At 44.5% G+C, this 14,949-nt stretch overlaps 1 protein-coding gene across 1 annotated transcript in view; it reads left to right on the top strand.

The window, feature by feature from the left end:
* Nucleotides 1–14,949, top strand: part of AFF3 (AF4/FMR2 family member 3) — a 525,952-nt gene that overhangs the window by 472,192 nt on the left and 38,811 nt on the right. Inside the window, exons 12-13 of the mRNA XM_032840305.1 lie at nt 4,485–4,671; nt 12,150–13,256. Coding sequence (XP_032696196.1) covers nt 4,485–4,671; nt 12,150–13,256 — 1,294 coding nt within the window. The remainder of the gene's footprint in view (nt 1–4,484; nt 4,672–12,149; nt 13,257–14,949) is intronic.

Raw genomic sequence — 14,949 nt, 5'->3', positions numbered from 1 at the left:
AAACAGAAAGGAAATGATAAAAGAAAGAACCTCAATAAAATAAATGATATCAAGAAAGAAAGAAAGAACGAATGAATGAACGGTGGCAACAAAAGTAGGGTCATACAATAAATTTTTCTTCTTCGGGTTTCAAAATTGTATTTGGCAATTGAAACAAAATTTGAAATGTTGTTTGGTGTGATTCTCCAATGTGTATAGAAGAAATACCTAAGACAACGAAGGAGAAAAAGTTTCTGTACTTCACTCAAATTGGTAAAATGACAATACCAGTAGATTGTGATAAGTTATCTATAATGTAGCATCTGGGAAAACAATTAAAATTCTGTACAAAGAGATGAATTCAAAAATACTGAAGGTAAATCAAAATATAATTCTCTTTTTATTTATTATAATTCTGTTCTATTCTTGTGATTGCCAGAGGTGGGGGATGGGAGGGTGAAATAGATGAACTGTCTTTTGGTTTTTAAGTTTAAATAGTGAGTTTAAATATATATACATATATATACATACTCACATACATACAATATCTATAATATAATTATAGATATCTATAATTATATCTATCATTATTTATATATGATATCTATATATGATAGATTATATATAATGATAGATATAATTATAGATATCTATAATTCTAAAACATTTTAGAGATTGTCAAAAATAGGAGAAATTTATTATAGCTGAGTTTTAGCTAGACCCACTGAGGTGAAGATGGAGATTGATTGAGGCCAGACGCTAAAGATCTTCAAAAAGCCATGTTTAACAGAAGATTCGTTCCTATTGCGATAGGAGAGGAAACAAAACCATATATGCAGGACCAACAGTCCTATCAGTTTTGTGCTTTTGAAGACAATTTCAGCAACAGATAACCTCCTTGCACCATCTTTTATCATTTTCATTTCACATAATTTAGATCAATTAGTATCAACAAAGATGCTATCAAAAAAGGAACACTGTTGCCAGAGCACTAATCACACTTTGGAAATTGAGCATTTGGAAATCAATACAGAATGTTGAATGAGAAGATACTGTCATACCTTCTAAAATATCATCTGGCCATTATGAGTGGAATGGCCACAGGAATTGAGACCCCTGCTGGGCATCACAGCTGCCCACAGAGTGCCAACCCAGGCAGAGAGTCTGCCTCCAAGTTACTTGTGAGCTGAAAGCTTATGGACAACTTTGGGTATTTATCCAGGCCTCACAATACACTTGGCAGGCATGAGCACCTTTGACTGAGAGATCCAGGATTTGTCATTTAGGTTCCAAATCTTTTCTTTTACTGTCTGTATTCGGAATTCGCCCAGGCCAGATTCTGAAAGGAATGTGTCACTGAAGGCAAAAGAGGGAACACAGCAAGCAGATCGTTTAGAATAAACCCAAGACTCCCCCACAGGTGTATTTGGTCTTGACCTCTCACGAAACCAGCAAAACATTGCATGATGTCAAAATACAAAAAAGTAAATAAACCATCTAAGAGATGTTTTCTCTGAAAGGAAGAAGTGTTAAAATTGGAAGATCACAAGAGGTACTGAAGTCCCCTTAAATTCTTTATTGGAGGAGAGAGATTATAAACCTTCTAAAAGGTTAAATCCTTTGTTTCAAAAAACTCGTTAGCCCAGTGATAGATTTTCTGTATTGATTTTCCATTCAGCAGTCACATGCAAATGCCCGTTATGTCCCAGGCATGGTGCTAAGTTTGATGACAGAAAGACTTTTATTCCATTATCTCAATAGTGTTGTCACAACTGCAAACTCCATGCCACCGTGTTCCTGAAATAGCATAGGGTCCAAAAATTCTCCAAGACTGTGTTATCATCTCAACTAATCTGTGTTACCATATTAGGAAAAAGGTAATTTTTAACTAAGTGAATTTTTTTTTAATATCTTCGGCATGAAAACATGACAACAAGTTGGCACACTAATGTACTTAGTCTACAAAGAAATATATTGAGTTTAAAGTCTTCTTTCCAGAAGGTCTTTCTAATACATCTTTATTCATCTTCTTGATTTCCTTGACTCCCCAGAGCCCTCCTGGTTTAACCAGTCTCATCCTTTGGTTAGTACTAGTCTGTAGTGATGACCATACCCCGGCTTCCTCGCCTCTCCTGCCACCCTCCCCTCCCTGCTGCAGAGGCCCATGGCAGCAAAGCAAATGCCCACACTCATGGCAACAATATCCGCTATGCCGAGGCTGGAATGACTCAGTGTCCCCCAAAGATGAGCCTCAAGACGAGTTACCAGAGCAGCTTTCATAGAGGTTGGGATAATTATCTCGATCCCACAACTGGAGCTACAACAGTCTTACCTTGCTCCCATCCTTGACATGGATTGTTTCTGGTGACATATTCTCTGTCCAGACCATTGAAACACAAATATATTCAACCTTGCTCCCAGAAGCATGGTAAGCCTCACAGCCCTTATAACCAAGCCACAAAGAAAATCCTAAAATTCTTGACCATCTCAATTGTTTTAAAAACAAATAATGGTTATACCAGTAAATATGTCATTTTAAGTGAATTTCCTAATTTAAGGGAGGAAAACATGAAAGTATAAGGCCTTTCTGCCAATCTAATTCAGATCAGAGATTCTCTCTCCTTGGGCTAGTATGTCTCATTACTAGAGGACAGCAGTCATAAAAGGAAGGCAGCATGGTAACTGTTTAATGGACATTTTCACAGAAATTAAAGTGGCACTTTTCAAAAGACACTCAGTCACTTTGTGGTGCAAGCCCCAGGGGACTGCACACACATTGCTGTTTCTGCTGCACACACAATGCCCAGGTACACACGGCACCAGTATCACATGTCCTTTGTTGCTTGAATTAAAGCAAGTGGAAGGTACTGCTCAGTGATCAAAGCCTTTGACTATCATATAAAATCCATCAAAATACTCTTTATTCATCCTCATTTCCCTGTCTTTAGCAAATGTCATTACAGAGTATGGCAAGGAGACATCTGTTTCCTCCACCATGCATTGCTTTGAATTTTGGGGGCTTAGGGTTTGGGGTTATTTGCGGGGGGTGTTATTTGGTTGTTTGGAGTTTTTACACCCAGTGTTTTGGGGGTTTACTGACAAACTCTTATGGATCTCAGATGTTTGTATTTGGTCCGAATCTAATAGGTTTTTGTTTTGTTTTGTTTTGTTTTGTTTTGTTTTGTTTTGTTTTTTTAATCACCCCACTCTCTGAAGATAGTTTCTTGTCTTGTCATTCTTCTGGGAGAAGCAAGGCTCCAGTGAATATTAACCCCCCCTCCCTGTCCCCACACTGAGGATTTATGAGAATCTGTCCTTAGGCAAAACACTTGTCAAAGATTTAAGGCGTAGGTGAAAGGGTCGTTCACCTTGTCCAGGCTGCTTTGCACTTAAGGCCATAAACCCTGACAGGCTCCCCCCACCCCTGGCCTTCACTAACATCCAGTTCTGATGAAGCAGTAGTCACAGCAGGAAGTGGCAAGCAGATATTTGCTGACTCAACATTAAAAAGTGATCATTGCATTTTCTGGGTTCAGAATTTGACCTCAAAAGAACAGATTCATGCATGTTGCAACGCAATTAATAAAGGACTCTGAAGATGTTGAGTATTATGTGAGTCCCGAAACTTTCTTTTTGACTTGAACTAAGAGTTGGTGTATTCCATCTGAATTTTTGTGGTTAATTAATTACCATTAGAATGTGTCCATTTTCCCAGTTATCTTTGAGTATATAATGATTTCTGGCAAATTTTCAGCATGGATATGAATCTCAAGGGTTTGAACATGTGAAACATTTGAACATTTGAAATGCTGTTACTATAAGCCACTGTACTGGGGTTGAATTTTAAAGTCTGGAATATATAAAACTGTGTAAAGGATGGATCTTCAGTTATTTAACAAAGAGCTCAAAGGAAAGTTACTGTTTGTACAGCAAGCCAGCTCCTGCAAATACTCCAGCATTCAACTCCCTGGGCAGGAAGAGGTAGGAAGCAGGGCTGTAACTTTGATGATCCCACAGGCTCCAGAACCTTTCAGCAGGCCATGAAAGCACAGAGCAGAATGCTGTGCCCTTCCTCACAGCCCACTTCCTAAAATAAAGCAAACAGACATTTCCAGTCTTCACAAAATATTTCAAGCATTTTGGATTTCCTTGCCTTTTTGTAGCTGATCAGATTAGGGGTGCATTTGCAAAGCCGTTCCCAGAAACAGTCATTCTGAAATGACACCACCCTCCCTTCGAAAATGGCCAGCAAATAACAAATGCCTGACTACCAAGGGGTACCAGCTTTCATTCCCAATTTGATTTATATACACATTTTTTTTTCTTTTAGGATGCCTGTGACCTGATGACTATTCTTCAGGTTTCAGGTGATGGTTGACAGATGGGCAGACCCCTAGGCACCTCTTCTCTCCTTTGGTCGAATGACAGCTTGCTCCGTGGTGTTTTGTGTTTGCTCACTTGGCTTTCCTTCCCTTTCCTTCCCGGGGGGCCTTGCTGGCTGGCAGCGCCGTGGTCCAGCAGGCCAACTGCAGAGCCTCCGTGCCTTCCAGCAAGGGCAGCAGCAGCGGCAGCAGCAGCAGCGGCAGCAGCTCGTCCAGTGACTCAGAGAGCAGCTCTGGATCTGACTCGGAGACCGAGAGCAGTTCCAGTGAGAGTGAGGGCAGCAAGCCTCCCCACTACTCCAGCCCCGAGGTAAGAAGAGCCTCCCCCTCCCAGCCTAGCTTCTTAGCTCTCCAGGGTGAGCACAGTAAATCCCTGGAGTCTAGTTCTCACAACTGTCCCCTCCCCGACTCCCCACCTCCCCGAGCTCCAACGCAGGACTCCCAACGCACCCCTTGGCAGCCAGTTAAGGCTTGTTTGGACTCATCATTTTCACCACTCTGCCATCTCCTCACCATTCTCCTAGCAGAGCTCCCTTTGAAGTACAGAAACTTTGTCTTTCATTGTCCAAAAATCTCTGGGTTAACTTCCAGAAATTTCCAAGTATGCTGTACACATCATCGCCTGGAAATAACCTCTGGATCCGGTCTCCCTAAGGGTTAGTGGAGGCAATAACCAGACAGGGCAGTTCAGCCCCTGGGAAGTGTGGGCACCCATAAATCAGGGGAAAGGAGTTTTATGGATTAGACATGGTTAGAGTCCTACCTTTTTGCAGTTTGTCACGGATTAGAAGAACTAGGGCTATAAATATTAATAAAAGCTTGTTAACTGTGTTTTCCTTGTGAAAATATAAAAAGAAAAATTAGCATCAACCTACAAATAATAATGAAACCTTTTATAGCTATGATGAGTATCTATTTGGAAGATTTAGGTGCCTCATATAAAAGCATTATAAGGTACCAATAAAAACCATTGCTGTTTCTACTTTAAAGGGGAAAGGGGGAAATTAAATAGTAATTCAGCACAAGGAGGTTCATGGGAGAGAGTTGAAAATAAACTTCTCAAGTCCCTGGATCTGTGATTGCCAGACATTGATTGCTAAAGAGGGCATAAAATACAGTTGCTTCTTGGGTATATAAACATTTGACATTACCGTGGATCACAAGATTTACATGTTTGGCCTACAAGCCTTTGTACCACTTTGGGGCCAAAATTTCCAAATAGGTTCTGAAATAAAACTGAAGCCACTGGGGTACATGGGTGGCTCAGTTGGTTAAGCATCTGCCTTTGTCTGGGATCAAGCCCCACATCAGGCTCTCTGCTCATTGGAGAGCCTGCTTCTCCCTCTGCCTGCTGCTCCCCCAGCTTGTGCGCTTTCTCTCTCTGCCAAATAAATAAATAAAATCTTCAACTAAATAAATAAATAAAACCGAAGGCTCTTTTGCAAACCATGGCAGTGAGAGAGGAGCAGAACAACCTTAAGGGGCTATACAATCCAAGGTTTCAGCTTGATACTTGTGCCTCAGGACATCGTCACACCCTAAAGCAATTGTGTTTTTATCTGCAGTTCATAGACTGGCTCTTAAGTTCCCTCCGGTATTTCCCCTTCCAGTCCCCTACCAGGAGACTGAGGCTTTTTGCAGAAGTACTGAGAATTTCTCCACACTGTTCATTCCTTTGTCAGCACCTTTTTGCTCTGCACCGAGAGCTCTCCATTCATCCCCAAATCCGCCATCTCTATCTTTCTTCCATTTTCTCTCCTTTCCATGATGCTCACCTCCTCCGCCATCCCTCTATTTCTGTCTACCAATATAAGGGGAGGGTCCTTAGCAACATTAATCTGTAATGGAGATATAACGCTGACTTTCCCAGAAACTAAATTATTATTCCTTCTTTATAATTTCATTCATTCACTCATTTAGTATTCATTCAACAAATATTTACCAAACATCTGCCACAGACTTACTGCTTGGCCTTGGAATTCAGCAATTTTCTGACAGAAAAGGTCCCGTCTTCAAAGAACTGACATTCTAATGGGAAGAATTTGAAACAAAAAAATATAGGCGTTAAACAGGCTTCTTCAAAGCCAGCTTTATGCTATAATTTGTTGAGAAACTCCAGAATATTTAGTTATAAGAAATAACTGGGTACCAAAGATATCACAAGAGCCAAGCGGGCCGGTAGAGGTGCTTAAAAAGTATTAGTGTCCGTGAATAACCCTTCCCCTCCTCCAGTCTCTTTGTGACTTTGAAGGTTAAATTTATGAATGTTAAGTCTTATTTTCATGCTGAAATGTAAATCCTGGAGCTACTGGCTAAACCTAGTCCAAGAGAAGTACAGTTAAAAAATGCTTGAAGCACATTCTTTCTAAATGTCATTGAGATAATTACAAAGACTTGAACTCCTTGGTGATGAAAGGAAGCTCTTGTCTAGGGAGCTTCCAGCAGCTCTCAGAGGCCTTTCGCCAAGGAGAGGGAGTGCAATCTAGTAAAGCTGGCAGAGAAGTTTAAGTTGCCTGAAGCCACAGAGTTTCCAATTCTTGCTCCTCTAGGCAGAGGGAATGCAGAAGTGAAAGTGATGTATTAGCCATGCTACATGGTACTTCCTTCCACTGGAATGGAATGTATCAGTTGGAGTAAAAGTAAGGTTACTTTTAACACTTCTCCCAACATTAATACAGACATTCACACTTGAGAAATAAAATGTGTTTGAGGAATGAAAATTGCGAAGACAGGAAGTAGCATTATGTGGCTGACCCTCCCCAGTGTCTCTCTCTTCCTGGACTAGCTGACCCCAGTCATCTTTTTTTTTTTTTTTTTAATTTCTTTTCAGTGTTCCAGAATTGTTTATGCACCATACCCAGTGCTCCATGCAATACGTGCCCTCCATAATACCCACCACTAGGTCACCTCCCACCCAACCTCCCACCCCCCGCCCCTCCAAAACCCTCAGATTGTTTTTTCAGAGTCCACAGTCTCTCATGGTTCATCTCCCCCCCAATTCCCCTAACTCCCTTCTCCTTTCCATCTCCCCCGGTCATCTTAAGGAGAGCAGTGAGACTCGTTTTCCTGACCCCCACAAGACAATGGGACTCCGTGATATCCACACACTTCCATTCCACTACCCAGAAAGTTCATGCTGCTGCTTTGCAGCAAAATGATCCTGGCCCTTCCTTCCCTCCCAGTACCATCCTGCTGTGGCAGTAGAAGGAGGCGCTCATGATGTTCCAAGGCACCTGCATGCTCCCCTTCAGCGTGCCAGCACTGGAAACCCACTGGGCCCAGCTGAACTGGTCTTCATGGCTGTGGTTGTAGAAAGCCACCTCATTTTACATGAATCGCCATAGGTAATGTCCTATCTGCCACCAGCATGGAAGAGCCACCATAATCTGCTTCTGTCACTACAGATCCCCTCTCTATGGCCTGACATTTGCTTACTTATTCTCAGGCTAGTTTTCTTCACTGGAGTTTTGTCTTCTTTCCTGGCGTGGTGCATCCTTTCCTGTCAGAGCATTCCAGAGGGCAGCACCTTCCCCCTCAGCTAGCACACACACAAGAGCACACAGAGCTCCCTAGATCAGTGGTCCCCAAGTAACAGGTGCTGTGTGGGACAAAGAGAGCCTGGTCCCATGATTTTGAGGGGCATCAGGATAAAGTCAGTTTAATCCATCTCCTTAGGGAATCACCCAGCCCTTCCTATTGCTCATGTAAACTAAACTGTTCTCCATTGCAGCATTTCCCAAACTTACCTGACCATGGAAATTTTCTTCATGTAAAGTATGAGCCAAATGCACATTTTGGAATATGGGGCCCTAGACCGTTCTTGAAAATAAGCGTAAAAATGTGATGCAGGTCACTAACTGATTAAACAGGCTTCTCCTTAATTAGGCATCTGTGGGGTACATGGGTGTGGGTGCTGTGAAGGATGTGGACGAAGCAGGGACTCAAGTCCATGGTGGAGAGCTTGTGTGTGAATCAGAAGGAAGGGAAGATTAATCAGGGAGGAGAGTCAAGGCTGAAAATACAAAGCAGCCAGCAAGCAAATGGACAACACCAGGCGGAAACCCTGAGGAAGTCCACCACAGCCAGCAGCATGCCAGTGAAGGACAGCCCCAAGCCCTGAGTTTTCCCTCCTCTGCTGCCACTTAGCTCCTCACCATTTAAGCTTCCGTGGCCACAATTGCCTCAGCCCCAAAATGGCGGATAGTCCTGTCCTGCCTAATCTGTAAAGCTGTTCTGAGGAGTAAATGATAATAATTTGAGCAAAAGCCCGTTCTAAATTGTTCTTAGTAGCAGCAGAGTCTCCCTACCCTATTACAGACACTGCAAGCCATACAAAGAAACAGAGTCCTGGCCTCCCCGGAAAGAAATATTTGGCTTTGTTGAAGACCCAAGATGTATACATGTGAAATGAATATGAACGTCATAAGACTATGCAGTTTAAAAAAAAAAAAAATAGGCTATGCAGTTGAGGATAATAGAGGCCAGCAGGAATTGTTTGGAGAGTCAGTGGTGTTCTTCAAAATTAGATCTAATCTGTCATTTTAGGTTGAAGACCAACATTTCTCAAAGGAATGAGGCCCCCCTTTCATGAGGCTACATCAGTGAGAAATGGGAGATTAGGCAAAGCAGCAGGGTTGAGAATCTGATTTTTTTTTAATTGATTTTATTTGAGTGTAGGTGACACATGATGTTACATTAGTTTCAGTGTATGACATAGTGATTCAACAAGTTTAAGCATTCTGCTATGAGAATCTGGTCTTTAAACTTAGACAGATATGGTCTTAAACAGATACGGGTTTAGCCTTGGTAGTGCCTGGTAGCTCTGCAGTTTTGGACATGTCACTAAACTTCTCTGAGCCTCATCTACAAATTGGGAAAAATAGTATTTCTTATCTGTATTCATTAAATTAGATGATATCTGTAAAGTGGGGTGCACAGCCATGTGTTCAGCCATGAAAGATGACTGTAAGATGAAGGGTGCCCTTGAAAACCAGTCCAAGGCATTTGGATTTCCTTTGAGAGGCAATAGGAGGTCATTGTAGGTCCTTAAGAAAGGGAGTGTGATTTAGTGATGTGTTGAAAATGGTACTTTAGACTGATTCTTTTTACCTGTGAAGTGCAGAAAAAAATGACATGATCCTAAAGCATACCAGGCAATGGGCCCATACTAAATCTATTAAATTCTCCCCTTTACTGTCAATGCTCCCATCAGAGAGTTTTAGTGCAAATCTCCCTGTATGCAGCTGCATTTTTGGCTACAGGCATTTGTCTGTGTTCTCTCACCTAAGACCTGAACTGCAGAAGGCCCACGGTGGTGGGGGTGAGGGTGAACTAGTGTTAAACGTGGCGGCAGGGCCAGTGTGAGTGCCTGCTTTGCCATAAATGTTTGCACCCTCTCCCCAAATGTGTCCCCTCTCTACAAGAGGCCCCTTCAGCATCCATTCATACTGACCGTGTCCTATTACACTAGGGCAGCTGATACACACAAGTCACTGACGTGCCTGTGGTCATGTTGGGAGCTAAATGGGGCAGGGAGGAGACACCACCAGAAGCTATAAATTGTTTGCCACCAAATTCACTTTCAGCCACACTCAGCTAATCCCAGTGAGAGCTTCCCCCTGGCAGCAAAGCTATTTGTGTCCTGCTGTCCTGCTTTCTCTATTGCATGCATCTCCCATTACAGTATGGACTGGGTGTGCTCTTAGGATTCCTGGGTTCCCTTCCTCTGGAAAAGCCAAAATATAGCGAGGTCAGAATTTACATAGAACAACTTAGAGGTGCAAAATGATAACTTTTTGGTTTTTTTGCATCTTGCCCTGGTCCTTTTGGTACACAAAAACAAAGGAAAGACAAGTAGAAGGACAGACTCCCCATGAGGGGCCATAAGGGTTTCCCCTCCCATGCCTGTGTCCCTAGGGGGAATCCTCTCCATCCTCACTGCCTGCCCTGGGAGAAGGGCCCCAGATCCTTAAGCTGGCCTCCACTGAAATGTTGCTTGTCCTTCCTAGTCACTGAACACCTGGTGCTGGTGTTCTCTGAAGTGCAGTTGGCTTCATCTCTTTCGGGGGAAACAGCAGGCTGTCCATGATTCCTGCCACAGCTCTAGTGGTTGGTGCCCACACTCTGTGTCCTCTTCATCTTGGCTCCAGGCCCCTCTGGCCTATCAGAAGCTTCCCATGTCCAAAGCTATGTCTAGCCCCAGCCAGGGCCAAGACTGCCTGTTCCACTCCCCTCAGATCCTTACTGCAAGGGCTTATGCCACAGGTTCTCTTAATCTGGACCTCACTGTTGAAAAACAAATTCTGACACATAAAAGTAAGCTTTAGGAAATTATTACATTTTAAGAAAAGGGTTTTCAGGCTGAGTCATTAATCGGCTGCCTTCTGCTCAGGTCATGATCCCAGGGTCCTGGGATCAAGGCCCACATCAGGCTCCCTGCTCGGTGGGAAGCCTGCTTCTCCCTCTCCTGCTCCCCCTGCTTGTGTTCCCTCTCTTTGTGTGTCTCTCTCTGTCGAATAAATAAATTTTTTAAAAATCTTAAAAAAAAAAGGGGGGGGGTTTCTCCTACAAGGGAGCATGACTTGCTCTGGACTTTAACCAATCCAGATTAAATGCAAAGGTAAGCAATGTCTTCTTTGTTTTAAGCTAGAAAGTAGTCTCCTCAAACGATGGATGCCAGAAATTCAGAGGTGGGAGGCCATAGGGAAGGAAAAATCCATCACTTGAAATAGCCAAAGTATTTTCCCCATGTCACGCATGGTCACAAATAGGAAACACTCTGCCTAAAGCTTTACACTTACCAATATACTTCTTTTCTATTAATAATCACAGATGCTGGAAAAATGGACTTGTATTAGAAATCAACAGCATTTACTCTCTGTAAACTCATCAATTCTTAACCTTTTTCTGAGCCATAGATTCCCTAGAGACTTGTGGACCTCTCTCTGCGAAAAATGCATCTACACGGCATTCTGATTCAGGGCATTCCCTGGCTCTCTGGAACCAAACCATGGGGCAGAGTGTAAAACCTACAGTGTCCATGATTTGCTCTACGTTAACAAAACTGCATGCAGGAAAAGTTTCCATCGTCGTTTCCATTTCTGAAACATTTCCAGCAAAGTGGAATGGAAGCAGGTTGAGGATAGACTAACCAAGTCCAGCTACCAAAGCATACGCGGCACACAGAGCTCCTTTTGAAATCCTTCTCTGCCACTAAACATGCCATCCCCCCAAAATTATTGCTTCTGCTGTTAAATTACCATAACCTACTTGCCTTTACCACATTAATTATATATTAATTGCTTGTGATTATAGGTTCTACTTAGTCCCCTTTTTTAATCTCTTCTAAATTTTTCAGTCCTACAAAAAAAAAAAATGAATGTTTTAACACTCAGGGTCTTCATACTATTTCCCAGTTAACTTTCCTGGAATCCCATGTCTATGTACATATGAATAATTATAAAAAATATACATTGTGTAACAATCAAAAGTGCTGGAAATGGGTTCTAATGAAGCGCAGGAATATCCCCTTATTTTTTCCAAATAGGCTTCATGCTACTGCGCTGACATATAAGTGCCTTGGGACAGAAAACGGATGCCACCCCTGCCTCTTTGTGTCAGGCCAGTGGTCGCTACACACACTTTCTGCTTACATTTTCCTTTTGCTTGCAACCCATTGGTTTCCTGTTCGTACACCTAGGGGAGTAAGTGAAGATTAAAAACAGCCAAGCCTCTTTTAAGTGAGTCTAATAAAAGATGTTTTGTTTGTTGCCGGTTTTCTGCTTTTAGGCTGAACCAGCGTCTTCTAACAAGTGGCAGCTGGATAAATGGCTAAACAAAGTTAATCCCCACAAGCCGCCTATTCTGATCCAAAATGAAAGCCATGGGCCAGAGAGCAATCAATACTACACTCCAGCAAAAGAGGAAGTGCAGGACTGTGGGAAACTTCCCAACGTTTGCCAAACCAGCCTGAGAGAGAAGGACATCAAGAGCGCCTGCAAGGAGGAGCAGAGGCCAAGGACAGCGAACAAGGCCCCAGGGAGTAAAGGAGTGAAACAGAAGTCCCCTCCCGCAGCCGTGGCCGTGGCTGTGACTGCAGCTGCCCAGCCGCCCGCCGTGCCTGGCGCGCCTACCGAGAGCGTGCCCGCGCCCACCCGGAGGTCTGCGGGAAAGAAGCCCACCAGGCGCACCGAGAGGACCTCCACTGGCGACAGCACCAACTGCCACCGGCCTGAGGAGCCCGCAGCCGCAGACACGCTGGGGGCGAGCGTGGTGATCCCTCCAGAGCCCACCAAAACCAGACCCTGCGGCAACAGCAGAACGAGCCACCGCAAGGAGCTGCGTTCCTCGGTGACCTGTGAGAAGCGCCGCACGCGGGGGCTGAGCAGGATCGTCCCCAAATCCAAGGAGTTCATAGAAACAGAGTCGTCCTCTTCCTCCTCCTCCTCGGACTCGGACCTGGAGTCAGAGCAGGAGGAGTACCCTCTGTCCAAAGCGCAGGCCGTGGCCGCTGCTGCTGCCGCCTCCTCTGGGAATGACCAGAGGCTGAAGGAAGCAGCTGGCAGCATCAGCAGTGGTGGCGGCCCCCGGGCCCCTGTAGGCTCCATCAACGCCAGGACCACCAGTGACATTGCCAAGGAGCTGGAGGAGCAGTTCTACACACTGGTCCCTTTCGGGCGCAATGAACTTCTCTCCCCCTTAAAGGATAGTGATGAAGTCAGGTCTCTCTGGGTCAAAATTGACCTGACCCTCCTGTCCAGAATCCCAGAACACCTGCCCCAGGAGCCTGGGGTATTGAATGCCCCTGCAGCCAAGGATGCTGAGAGCACACAGGCAAGCCATCCATCCGACACTCCAGCCGAAAAGGCTTTGCCAAAATCCAAGAGGAAACGCAAGGTAGGCCTGGGGCTGAGGGCCTGGCAAGGGGAAGTGGGCTTTCCCTTAAGTTTTGGGGAAGTGTTGAAGCCCACAGGGAACACCGGTCTGCAGTGGACAGGCAGTAAGTTTTATGTGTGTCCTTACTCAACATCATTCCTCGAGTACTTCCTGTATGCCACATGCTTAAGTACCTGACATTGATTAACTCCGCTGAATCCTTAGAGCTGCCTGATGGGAGAAGCACCATTCATAGTCCCATTTTGTCATTATAGATAATTCAGCCCTGTCCAACCACATGGTAAAGCAGGCATATGGGAAATCCTTACCAAGAGTGTGCAGAGGTGAGCTGGATCCTGGGGCCAGTAGAAAGCTAAATATAAGGTGCCCCTCACTCTTTGCTGGAAGGGACAGGGTGACAGTGATCAATCACAGACCTAAAGCCAATAGCCTGACAGAGTGTAAGGCTATGACTGGGGTGAAGCAGGAAACAGGAGTCTCGGCCACCAGGCCAGAGGTGGACAGGCCAAGGGAGGGGAGCACTAGCCTGCAGCGTCCAAACCAGCAGCTGCTGCTCCCAGTACCCTCGACCAAGGAGAAACTCTGTTTTGGAGAGGGACTGGGAGCAAGGCCCTGAGGAGGACGAGCATGGAGCAGTCAGAGAGCCAGGGATGACATGGCACTAAAAAGGTCAACAGGGTGCACCAGGAAGGCAGGAAGTAAGAAAGGAGGCTCGAGTGCTGGGGCGGGAGCTCTCCATCTGGAAGCAGCCCCCACTATTTGCCATGTTTGCAGATTTTTGAGGGCAGAAATAACTTACTCATAAATTAAAGCCGATTTTGAGGAGTTTGGTCCCCTCCCATTACTGTTACCTTCAGAAGTAACTCGGGCTACAGCAAAAAACACACAGGTGACAAACCATAGATCTCACTATCATGGATAGTTCCAAATTGAGGACAAAATCATTCACAATAGTTAACATACCTATGATGTCCCCCTGAGGGATGCTACTCTAGGCACTTTGAACCTATTAAAGCATTCAGTCCTTACAACTTAATAGGCAAAGGTTTTTGTAATACATTTTACATATGAGGAAACTGAAGCTCAGAGATCCTGTAGCATCATGCCCCAGGTTCCCACAGGTGATAAGGGGCAGAGTCAGGAAGGAACCCGGAACATCTGGCTCTGGGCTCTCCCAATAAAACATTAGTCTGAGGGCTGTGTAGTACTTTCCCCACCAGCCCCTGGCCAGAAGGGCTCTATGTTTGGAATTTAATGCTTGAGGTTGCAATCTTGAAATTCATTTTATCCCTGATTTTGTGTTTTTATTTTTTAATTTTTTTAAAGATTTTATTTATTTGACAGAAAGAGAGATCACAAGAAGGCAGAGAGAGAGGGGGAAGCTGGCTCCCCGCTGAGCAGAGAGTCCAGATATAGGGGCTCTATCCCAGGACCCTGAGATCATGACCTGAGCCAAAGGCAGGTGCTTAACCCACTGAGCCACCCAGGTGCCCCTGATTTTGTGTTTTTAAGTGAAGTGCAATGGACGGGATGATAGGACCCAGGGTCGGGGGGAACGGTGTGGAGCTCTAACTCGCGTGTGGTCCCCCATCCTGCCTATTTCCACAGCACAGCTTCTGCCAGCCTTTTGGCCCCTTGGCACTCCAAAGTTTGTCAAAAGGCTTACAGGAAAAGTTTCCATCATCACTCCTAT

This window comes from Lontra canadensis, unplaced genomic scaffold (genome assembly GCF_010015895.1).
Source record: "Lontra canadensis isolate GAN:19392208 unplaced genomic scaffold, GSC_riverotter_1.0 scaffold112, whole genome shotgun sequence".
Taxonomy (NCBI): Eukaryota; Metazoa; Chordata; class Mammalia; order Carnivora; family Mustelidae; genus Lontra; species Lontra canadensis.
This window is presented reverse-complemented; position numbering and strand designations above follow the sequence as displayed.